Below are 12425 nucleotides of genomic sequence, written 5' to 3'. Positions count from 1 at the left end.
TGAAGAACTAAGGATTCTTGCAACAGGAACCCCATCATTTGTACATGCAGACACCTTTAAAGCAATTTCTCTTCTACACTGGAACCTTATGTCTTATGATTTTTTTATTTATTTGAATTTTGCATATAACTGTCTATGCTATAAGCTTGTAATTGTGGAAGGAGCCTATTTAATGGTATTTTCAACTTCTTGTCCACTCTCTACAGACAGTAGCCACAGTGAGATGGCCCAGCCTTCTCTAACCATCCAGACATACCCATATGGGGGCTGCGAGTCAGTGGAGATGTCTTATCAGGCTGGCCAGTTCCAACCAGCCATCCGCGTAGCAGACCTTCTCCAGCACATCACCCAGATGAAATGTGGCCAAGGATACGGATTCAAAGAGGAATATGAGGTAAGACTGTTTAGTAAGTGTGTTTGCGGTGTCTCTAATTGCAGGTTTATGTGATTTCAAAACTCATACACAAGTTGAACACTGTGTGAATACCTGGGTTATCCAAGCCCTATTGAGCAGATCTAAGAACAAATGTGAATGCTTATTGAGGACATTCTCAGAACACATCCTAAGGTGGTCTGGGCTAAATGGGAAGTACGCATTCATTCACCACAAGCATCAACTGGAAGAACATGCAACAAATACAGGCAAACGTCTTTGCTTGGTGCGGGTTTCCAATCTCCTCCCACCGTCCAAAGGCATGCACATTTGGTGACCTGGTGACTCTGAATTGTCCATAGGCATGTGTGCGCCCTGCCATGGCCCGGCTCCCCGCCATGGGTGAGTCTCCACCCAGCACCCAGTGTTCTGGGATGGGCTGTGGACCTGAGCAGGACTAAGCAGTTATGGAAAGTGAGTGAATGAGTAATGTTCAAACCTGAGAGTAACAGGCAGATTCGGTCTTTGTGCACCTTCCTTATCTTGGCCTCTATCTTGGGCCAGCTTTTGACATGAAAGAGGCCAGGAGCGCCATTCACTTCTCTCTCAGAAGAATTTTGAATTAACTTGAGAAATAAAATATCTCTTTACCTTTTCAAATTTATGAAGGTTACACAGAACAAAGACATGTGGCATTTGTTTTCATGAGAAAAGGGCAGCTTTTTCTTTCAAGACAAAATGTGGGCTTTTATACATTTCCTCATGCAATTCAGGTATTGTTTCTTTCATAATTGCCTATTGTAACACCACAAGGCACAAGCTTTTGTTGACTGCATTTATTGAACAAACCGTTGAGAACTAAGGGTCCTTCAGCAGAAACGACTGAAGCAGTTTCACCAGAATGTTGCAGAGAGAGTGGGCTGGCCGCCCTCACGTCACTTGGTTAGGTCTGCACTTTATTGTTTTGGAATGATGACCTGGAGAATGGGGTTAAGCAGCAGAAACAGAACCAATAGCGCTAAAGACTCTGTCAAATCGCTGTAGCTGATGGGCATGACATCCTCGATGCTTGTGTGTCTCGCCGTGTGTGTGTGTGTGTGTGGCACTCTTTGCAGAATGCCTCCTGCTGGTGAGCACATAGTAGCACACTCACCTATGAACCAGAACACCACAAAGTCACAGGTTCAAACCCTACTTATTTCCATTTTGTCCCTGAGCAAGACATTTAATCCTGAGTGTCTCCAGGGGGACTGTCCCTGTAACTACTGATTGTAATTCACTCTGGATTAGGGCGTCTGATAAATGCCATGCATTTTTATGTATATAATATCCTTTATACATGGTGGGAACCAGGAAACATCACAAATGTGATCTCTGCAATAAAAATCTCAGTGTCATAGTTGCTAAAAAACAATAGGTTTAAATGAACAGTACTTTTAATCCAGCCATTCTGATTGGGGAACTTGAAAGTGAGACTAGTGACTCAGGTATTGTGTCGTGCAAATCTGTGGTGGTGGTCTCAACGAATATCGTAGACACCAATTCCGCTGGTTCTGCCTTTTGCTAATGCCCCAGTCCCCTAACTGTGGTATGCTGTCACTGGTGGCTATGATCTGGCATCAACCCGGACATGAATAAGGTAGATAAAACATGTGTCTCAGACCTAGGAACAGCTCTATAGCTAACGCCTTCAGAAGTGGCTCCGTGAGGGGGATTACCTTGGGTTGAAAACCAGAATTCATGGACATTCAGTTACTGAGGTCAGGGTGCTGAAGACATGAGGTAGACTTTGTTGTCAATCATGCATTCAAATGGCATCTAATAGGCCAGTGGAATGCAGCTAGTAAGAATGTGTGATATTTCTCTTACTGTGATTATCCTCGGATGCCTGAGGATTGGGCCCAAGCTCCAAACATCTGTGGCATGTTTCTTAGAGTGTATGAGCTAGTGAGCATTGTGCAGGTCCACTCCACAGTGGGACCATGAAAAGAGCAGAATTGGCCTGGGCAGGCCGGATCAGAGACATGGTGTTCACAGTAGTGCTGTGCCCCCTCAATCTATGTAGGACTGTAAATGGGTGACAAATCAAAGGACAGACGAACTCCATCCGAGCTTGGGTTCGGTGATGAAGGAAGTGATACTGGTGGCCACGTGATGATAGGCCTGAACAGTTTATCGAATTTTAGTCGAAATCACAATTTGAACAAATGTGATTTTATAAATTGCAATTTATAAATTGCTAATTTTGCAACCTCATACTGCTTTATTGGTTAATGTTAATGTAACATTAACCGATAATGTTGCTGCAGGAAAACTGACATGCTGGGTTGGCTGGAGACAGTCAGTGACCGGGAGGCTGAAGGGTTTTTGTACCGTGAATCAGTCCATCCGAGCACAGTAGACAAAGGTCAGGCAGTAAAACAATCTTCTGTCCGACGACAAACATGCTCACCAATCAGATGTGTCCCAAGTTAATGCCACGCCCACTTTAACATGAACAAGTATAGTGCAGTTTTTAATATATGTAGTATAGATAATACTGAACAGACTAAATTGCTAATTAAATTGCAATCATAAAATCTGTCAAATAAAATATATTTTTCTTAAATTTGTTTCGTCCTAGTTGACGAGTAGAAAAGTGATGTATATACTCGTTCATTTGACCTTCGGGCACAAGGTATGCTATTTTGTAACAGCATCTTTAACTCCATTATCACTATTCCAAATGGTGGCCATCCTGGCATTAAAGTAAAATGCCAGAATTTAAAATCTGTAAAAAGGTTTTATAATGGAGTTACTCTGGGGGTTTGAGTGCCCAACATTTTATGTTCGTCCAATTTATCACCAGAATGAAAATATTATACATGTGGACCGAGGTGCAGAGCCACTGATGCCATCCAGGGAGGTGTTAATCATGTCCCTCTGTCTGCAAGGGGGGCCCTGGCCTGTTTCCCCCTGGGGTGGGACTATATCCTTACTCCCAGCTGCCCGTGTCTGGCCGTAAAACCGGAGATGCATTACCTGCTCCACTCTCACATACACTGGGCCCACACTGATAATGCCAGCAATTGTGCCTCTTGTTTAAAGGGTCATCCATCACAGAGGACGTTTTTATAACGCATTTTTGTTATCGCTCCCTCCCTAACCTGATTTGCCTCACAATTTTGTCGCCCCTTCCTATTGCAAATGAAGTTGGCACTGTTTTGACTTTTTACTCCCTGTCCTTACTAGGTGGTTTATATTTATACGCTACCAGTCAAACATTTTGACACACCCACCAATTTATGGATTTTTTTACATTGCAGAACAAAGCTGAAACTATGAATTAATAGAATTAATGTTAGTATAGTGAACAAAAAAATGATGAAAAAGCAAAATGGTTTAAATTTTCACATCTTTAAAGCAGCAAACCTTTGTTGAGGCGACAGCATTTCTCACTCTTCTTATTGAATGCTGCATCATATCATAGATCGCTTGAAGATGACATGTGACACTGCCTGAAAGTTGATGTGGACTTACTTTACACTGGTTTGTATAAACTATCCTGAGCACACCACCAAAAGAGAGTTCAGAAAGGGTCGTGATATCAGAGGTAAGTGTCTGGCTGCTCTGACTGTTATGAGGAGGAAAAAAGTATTTTGCTGCCATTGATTCGGCATACAGACTCAACCCCTGGCTGCACCACTGCCAGAGAGAATGTGTCTGTGCTGATTAGTGCAGTTAAGAAATAGAAAAGGCTGGAGCAGTGCTCTCGATGAAAAAAATATATATTTTTTGGGATGGGGATGATCGCAGATCATTAATAATGGAAAAAAACATTGAGTAACATTATTTAGTATACAGCGTATGTGACACCATGGGGCCTTTTGTGGTTTTATGCTTTTAGGTTATGAAGCAGATGAACAGATCTGTTAGGCTGAATTATGTTATGTTATGTTTTTATAGCCATACATATCACAGATATTCTATATATAGAATACGTTTGGCCACTGATACACAGTTCTGTCACGGTTTAAGCCTGACGTAAGTCTCCAAATCGAAACATTCATGGAACAGTAATCATTTCCCGCAATGCAGGCTCGCCAATAGTTCAACGAAAAGTTGTGGCGCAAAAAAGGGCCTGATATGTGAAGTTATGTCGGTTCTCTCTCCGGATGCGAGATTAAAAGGAAGACGAGGAGACGGAGACGCGGGGCTCTGATAAAAGCCGATCGCGGCCACCTGTGTGTGTTCGTCGGCATAATCAGCCCATTAATCACCCACTGACAGCTGCACTGAGCTGCACAGAAAGAGCAAGAGGGAGGAAGACAGAAGGGAGACAGGAGAGAGAGAGCCGGGACGAGAGAGGGAGACATGGCGCAGGGAAAAATCATTTTAAAAGTCTGCCCGGGGAGGATGTGTGGGAGACTGTGAAGAGGACAGGCAGCGGTGACACGAGCAAGATGACATGGAGGATGGGAGGCCAGGGTAATCCGCGCCCGTGTACCAGGACCCAGTAAATTAAAGACCTGAATGTGTCCTTGGGCCGGTGTTTATGCACTCTGGCAATGTGCTAGTGGGGCAGGAGTAGCATTTTTATTTCTTTGTTGAGGAACTAATTAAATGGATCCTTGGCAGAAATGTTGGGGCTCTCGGCGGAGACGGCAGATCTGGTTCGGCTGTGGGTGGCTGAGGCGCTGGGTGGCTGAAATTCTCTTGGCTTTCATGTCGGGCTAGTTGTTGTGGCCGACGAGAGTTGAGGGTGATGAGGAAGACGGCGCTGATGATGATGATTAGGCTGTGGGGGAGGAAGAGCTCTGCGGTCCCCATGGGCCAACAGCCTGTCTTCACTCTCGGTGTCCAGGGACCCTCTCCCACCCGCCGTCCTACACACTCGCTCTCTGCCTCATCTCATACTGCCAGGGGACATCAGAGTGGGAGTTCTCGCTTTTTTATTCACACCCTCTCTTTCTTTCTATGCCCCCCTCGCGCTTTCTCTCACTTTTGCCCCCTCCTTCTCTTTTTCTCTTTTAAGAATATTAATAACGCAAAAAAACTACAGTTTTCACATGAAAGGGACTCCATTAAGGGCATTTTGTTTTTCTGTAAAGTAAAAGCAGAGTTGGGAGCGTCGCTGCGGGGGGGGATTGTTATGGCACGAAGCCCCCTGTATAATTACCCACCTCGCGCCCGTTCGCTCTCATTAACCAGTGGAAATGTTGGATACTGTAAACACTTAAAGGAGCTCCCGGACAGTAACCAGACGGCTCACATTATAAGCTAATTGTGCACTTTCACTTTGTACAAAGGCCAAGTGATGCAGCGTTTCCCTGCTTCACACGTTTAACGTGACTAATATCAACGAGAACAAATTGACGGGGGAATGCAGACACGCAGGGTGAACTATGCAACACAAATCCAGTGGCCCTGGAGATCTACTTCACCACGTTCAGGATATTGTACCATACAGCGGTCACGATATTGGACCTTTACCACCATTTACCTCGTGCCCAGATTTAAATTGCAGCAGGAAGTGCCGCTTCAATGCGCGGATGCTGGTTGGCTACTCTGCAGGGTACTGGGGATGCCACGCAGTGACTTGCTTAGGTGCCGCTCTGAAGGCATCAACATGTTTACAAAAGCGGTTGTGGGATTTTATTGGGGAAACTGTAAGACAACAACATAAATCACCCATATGCATGTTTTCCCAGCAGAAGCTGTGAGTGGATAAAACCCTCCATCTCTCTGCTTCCTCTGGGAACCACTGCATCTTGTGATGTTTCCAAATACTGAGGTAGGCCGTACTGCTGAACTACTGGAGGAAATTAGAGCCACACTTCCAACAGAATGACTTTAGGAGTCCATGGCAAGACTAAAAACAGTAATGGGCCAACAAAGGACCATCGTCTAGATCAGTGGTTTTCAAACTCTCACCCCCCAGTCACCTTTAATTGTCATGAATGGATGGTGTCTCGTTGTTTGATCTTTTTGATTAAAATGGGGGAAAAGTAGGTATTTACCACATCTTTGTCCTGTATGCTGGTGGGTTAAAGATCCCTTATTATGAAAATTATTTTTTCTTTTATTTTGTTTTAACATTGTATCTGAAGTCTCTTTACGAAATTCAGCCATGGTTGGTGCAGAATTACAGCCACTTTTGTCCAGTCGCACAATGAGATTTCCACAGGATGCACCATTTCGGTGTCTGTAGCTTTAACACTAGAACCCTATCCCCCTAGCTCTACCAGAGAGGGGCCATTTGGCCCAGTTGTTTTTACAAATGTTTTTTACATGTTTTTATGAGGAGTGACACATTCCAATGGGAGCCAACTGTCAGTGATTGAGTTCTTAGTTTCAAATCAAGGGCCCATTTGGCCTACCTCTGGTAGGGCTGAGGGGGTAAGAAAATGTTAATGATGAGGAGAGAGGCGGGATGAGGAGGAGAGCAGCCTTCGTGGAAGTAACGTCATCATCACCATTCACCAACCACCATGTTTGGAGCAGAAGGGAGGTCCTGTCAGTGTTTTTCCAAAAAAAAATTTAATCGCGTGACGGAAAAATTTAATCGCGTGACAGAACTTAAAAATACAACTGTGCTAGTTTTTACACCCAATCACAAAGCAGCTGCAATTCTTTGCATGTTTGGAAGCCATGTGGAGATAATGTTTTAGGTGAGGGGTGGAAATTCTAGGGCATGTCTAGATTACTATGACTTTCTCTTTCCATCATGTGAATCGTCAGTGTCATATCATAGTCAAGCCAGGATCACGGCAGTTACCCAGTTACACATCTCCCACCGTAGAGTAGATGATTATTTTTTTTTTTTTTAAGCTTTATGTAGGTTTTAAAGCCCCGGCCTGTAGCTGAGAGGTAATGAAGATGTGCTCAAAGTACGCAATCACATTTTCTTTTTGAAAGTGCAACTTTCACCTGCCACATTTAGGCTTCACAATGAGCCAAGTAGCGTGTTTTGATCACGCTCAGTCAAAAACGAGACCACCTTTTGTCTGGGGGGGGGTCTGATTCATTTGCTGTTTTGAGCTTTTGATCATGGCCCCTTTTGAAATTCCTGCTTGCTATCAGCAGAGCTCCTTGTGCTCCTGCAATGCTTGTTTTTTTTTTTTTTTGTTCTCCCACTCAATTTTCTTTCATGAGTACACTCCGTCTGAGAGTGGCCTTGACTCCCACCATGTCGGAGAACAGTGCCCCCATTTGATTGCATTAAATGGCTGACATGCCTTCTGATGACTAATAGCTTTTCTGTTTGCATTGTTTTGTTTAATGCTCATCTAAAAAGCGGGCATCCCCCTTATCGCTCTCTCAATCTCTCTGTCCGTCTTTTCACTCCCTGCTATCAGCTCTAGAAACATGGGAATGGTCTGAGAGATGGATGTGTGCTTGCTGTTTCTAAACCCTAGAGGTCCCCGTTGTGCCCTGTAGCATTTCTTTTTGTTGTTCCAAATATTTTGTCTGTCCATTCAGTGTTGAAATCACACTTTGTCTGGACGTTTAATGAGGCGGAAGAGTATTAGAACAAGAACGACCGACACATATTAATACTGAAACGTTTATCTTAAACCTAAGAGGAAGAGCACAACCCTGCCAGTTAACTGTGTAACGAGGCGTTCAGTGCTTTTAAGGATATGTGGGTCAGATATTCTCCCCTGGGAGATCGAGCATGTGTGGATGTTGTGTGTTCAGCCCATTTCAACAGACACTGAAAGACAATTTAGCCGAAATGAGAAAGCACTAACAGATCTGGAGCTAAATTTGTACACACGTCCTCCATATGGCCCCCCGTGCATCTCACACACACACACACACACACACACACACACACACTGCTCCTTCCCCCTTGGCCATCCAGTTCACCTCTCCTGACCCTTCCCAACAAGCTTCTCTACCCTTCGCGAGCACCAACAGCTGGAATGAGTGGAGAGACGTCTCTATTTAGATGGACCGGGAGCCTCTGGCCGTATAATTAATGGTCACGCCTCACAGGGCCATTGGGCGTCTTGAATGTTTTAATTAATGTGGAGGTGGCGATGTGACAGAAAGAGAACACTTATATATATATTAGGACAGTTTCTCTAAAGGCTATCGCATGTCTGGATTAGACAAAAGCCTCAATAATTACACAATAAATTGAGTAGAAAATCTAGACATGTCCTAGAAATGGAGGTTGGTCGCTCACACATCAACATATTTATTACCTTGTATAAATATCATGATGACAGCATGATAACAGAGCTTTTTCTCTGCATATAATGTCAATTTTATTTTATATTTAAAAACATTTGCTCACAGCTTAGCTAAATAGCTTTCACTATATTGTTCTGAATGAAGAAGTGGCATGTGTGAGAGCTGTCAGTCATCAGGCTCCTCCCATTTTAAGATCTGTTTGCGAAAACAATTAAACATTTTGTTCTGTGTGATGGAAATTAGTACACCAATACAAAGGTTTTACACCAATACAAAGGGTTTTATTCTTTAAGATATAGAGTTACACTCTACTGTTCTGATTTGTGCTGCATCATCTTTGGTCTACTGTGACTTTATTTGATGGCAACTAGGTAACTAGGAAATCAACATAATTATAGCAACATAAGTAGAAACTGAGTTCCAACTCCTGGAGGAATGATCGTGAACAGGTTAAGTGTTTGTATTGTGGCATAGAAGTAATGGCTGAGAAAAAATCAATCAAAATTTTGAAAATCAACTGAAATTGACCAGTTCTTCATGGTCGAGCAGTTCCACAGCTTGTCTTTAACACCGGAGGCCCAAGTTCATGGTAGTGGTGGCCTAGTGGGTAAGGAAACGGACCAGCAATTGGAAGGTTGCCTGTTCAAGTCCCCAGCCGCCAAGGTGCCACTGCTCCCCGGGCGCCTATCATGGCTGCCCACTGCTCACTAAGGGCGATGTGTTTAATGCAGAGGACACATTTCATTGTGTGCTGTACTCCACTTTCACTTTTTTAAACCAAAAAGCCAAAAGCAACATGCACAACAAGACAAAGTCTAAAACATTAATCAGTCAGGCCTACACATAGCGGTTTTGTACTAATCCTCACCACTTTAGAGTTTGTGACACCTACCTGACTGGTTATAATGAGTCACTTTTGATCTTGGTGTGATCTTCTATTCACTCTATTTCTAAATAACTGAAGAAAGCATCTAATTATTTTAATTATGTTCATTATTCATTGTGGAGACAGGGATGGTGTTTTTGCACGGGAGGAGGAACTGTGCATTTGCTATGAAACTCTGAACAACCCGACATTGTGGAGATTTGTAGCCGCCAGTTTTTTTGCTAGGTTGCTCCTCAAAAGGAAATAAATAAAATCACACGATAACCGATATATCTGATATAGTAAAGCCTGTTCTGTTGAAAGGGGTGTATACATGCATCTCACAGATTCAAACCTGTGTGACACGTCTTTCCTGATTACAGGGCCTAGCAGAAGGACAGACGGCACCATGGGAAACGGCCAAGAAGGATGAAAACCGCAACAAGAACCGTTACGGGAACATCATTGCTTGTGAGTACTGGGGAGACATGGTTAGACTGTTTTCTTAAAAAGGGTGTTTCCTTTTTGCATCGTAATTTTCTGCATTGCACATCTTGAGGAAGAATTTTTAATTTCAAAAACTCAAATTCTTAGTAATTTTGAAAGAAAACCTCAAGGTTCAATTACCAAAACATACTTGCATTTGTCATCTCTATTGTACACAAGAACATTAATGCCTTTTGATTAAAGGTGTCAGTGTCACATTTTTTTTTGGAACTGAGGCTTTTACTGAGGCAAATTTTTTGCAAAGTATGAAATAACCTGTCAAACGCTGATAGCCAACAGGAATTATGATGAATTTGCTATTAGTGAAACCCTCTTAATTACACGAGCCAGTAATGAAAACTGTCCATCTCACTGTATGTTGGAACAAAAACTCATTTTCGTGTGAAAATATTGAGGGAGAAAAGCCACAAAAGTAGGTGTCTTCATTTAATAGGGAGACATGCCAAGGGCAATGCTAAAATGATGATCCACTCTCCTGCTGGAATAAGTAATCCGGCCTCTTAAAAATATATTTGCCTTTTATCTGAAGAGCGTCATTGTGGGCCCTGAGTAAAGCTCTCATCATCCTCACCCACCTCCTGATGTAACAGCAGACCGGTCCCGCTGCCGCCATGTGTTTGTTCAGATGTTGCGCTGGCAGCAGAGCAGTTCAACAGAGACATCTCAGTGTCGCTGTACATTTTAATCAATACTGACTCACACCATATACACACACTCAACATGACCACATTGCATCCACTCACACAACAAACAGACCCAGCTGTATTTACCTGTATTTGTTTATGCCTTCAGATGAAAATGTTAATAGGTGTGATGATCATATTCTTGTTTTTGCATGTCTTTTTGGTACTTATTTGTATTAGCAGATACTGTATTTGTATATGCAGAATATGTACTGGCAATACAGGACAAACTTATGCAACTGCAAGAAGTGACGGCCATAAATGTTTATTTTGTGTAGTTTTTGTAGGAATGTGTATAAGTTGCACCCTTGTTAGTAAATGTCATATCTGGTCAAACAAACCCTGCATCACATATTAGCAGGTATGTCTTTAATCAGCAGACCAGTTAAGCAGGAAAAAATGAACCAGCAGTAAACACAGCTCTTTTTTTCACATGCTACATTCTCACATAGCACAGATAATTATGAGAAAAAAAATTTCACTAATATTTGTATTAGGCACCGCCCCTTATGGTACCTCCTCTGACATGTGGACACACACACATAGATGCACACACACACACGCATTTACCTGAGACGGATTAAATCAGAAAAGCGCTCGAGATTAGAGGTATCTGTCCCGTCCCGGGCGTGTGTAAACATAAAACCTCACATATGGTCATCTATAATTCAGCGGACTCCGCTACCAAAATAAACAGCGTTACTGGCAAACATTTACATATCAGAGAGACAAGCAGATCAGCTGCACTCTGTGGAGCATCAGCGCTCCTCTCCCACTCTTGTCCAACGTCTCCCCTCCTCGGCCTCCTTTCTTCTTGTCCAAAGCGGCCCCTTGTTAGTTCCTCCATGCGAATCGGTGCGAGCCCGCCTACTTTTTCTTTCTTTTAAAAGCAGAGGAGCCGGATAAATTGGCAGAGAAATGAAGCAGGCAGGCCGCGGCGTTTGTTCCTATCTGTCAGAGGAGGATTTAGCATAGCACCGTAGCCAAGTCCAGAATTAGCAGTCACAGGCTGTTGACAGAGAAATAGCGGAGGGGACTGTAACTCCAGCCTGCACCCTCTGTTTACACCTTTGAAAATAAAAGGCCCGGGGTCCCTCTCTTCAGGCACAGCACCTTAAAAGGCAGGAGAACTATTGCACTTAAACACAGAAGAAATAACATCTTCACGTCAAGTGTATCGATCCCACTAAGGACAGATTCTGTATTGTGTGCGTTTGTTCTGTGTGTACGTGTGAAGGGTATACATTTTTTTTTTACAACAAAACATCCTGGTCCGAAATGTTACTCCTTTTTACTCTTTTTTTGAAGAGCACCCGATCAGTGTCAGGCCGCCGGAGCACATGATGCAATATCGCTCATGACTGCAGTTGCACCCAGTTGCGCAGCGGTTACAAAACTCCCACGCCCTGCCACCTACTGCGCCTCCTGCTGCGCGTCAGCTGTGAGTTTTGACCTGTGCACTAATGTGCAGAGGTGCGGTTTTAGTATGGAGGTCGTTCGCTTTCATTAGACGGAACAGATAGATAGGACTCCCCATAAGACAACCACATTAACATAATGTGCACATGTGCATAATGTAAATCTATGAGTGTATGTGTGGTGCGTTAGTGTGCAAGTTTCTTATCTCATAACTGGCACAAATGCCCATCACGTAACTGAAGAATCTTCAGAGGATCCCTTGAAGTCTTGTTGTAAAAGTCCTCTGATGTATTGACCAAAGCCAGGTGATTAGCATTGCCAGGACAGGCTCCATTCCCTTTATTTACTCTATACCTTTTCTCCTCCACACCTGCCATAGACGCCCTGAACAGATTCC

The 12425-nt window shown here is 43.4% G+C and overlaps 1 protein-coding gene across 13 annotated transcripts in view; it reads left to right on the top strand.

Annotated features, from left to right (window-relative positions):
• Positions 1–12425, top strand: part of ptprt (protein tyrosine phosphatase receptor type T) — a 223199-nt gene that overhangs the window by 187330 nt on the left and 23444 nt on the right. For all 13 annotated transcript variants that reach the window (XM_028997567.1, XM_028997574.1, XM_028997573.1 and 10 more), the window contains 2 exons: positions 207–394; positions 9803–9890. In XM_028997567.1, coding sequence (XP_028853400.1) covers positions 207–394; positions 9803–9890 — 276 coding nt within the window. The remainder of the gene's footprint in view (positions 1–206; positions 395–9802; positions 9891–12425) is intronic.

The sequence above is a fragment of the Denticeps clupeoides genome, chromosome 12, assembly GCF_900700375.1.
Source record: "Denticeps clupeoides chromosome 12, fDenClu1.1, whole genome shotgun sequence".
In the NCBI taxonomy this organism is placed as follows: Eukaryota; Metazoa; Chordata; class Actinopteri; order Clupeiformes; family Denticipitidae; genus Denticeps; species Denticeps clupeoides.
The sequence above is the reverse complement of the archived record's forward strand: the minus strand, read 5'-3'. Positions and strand labels throughout refer to the sequence as shown.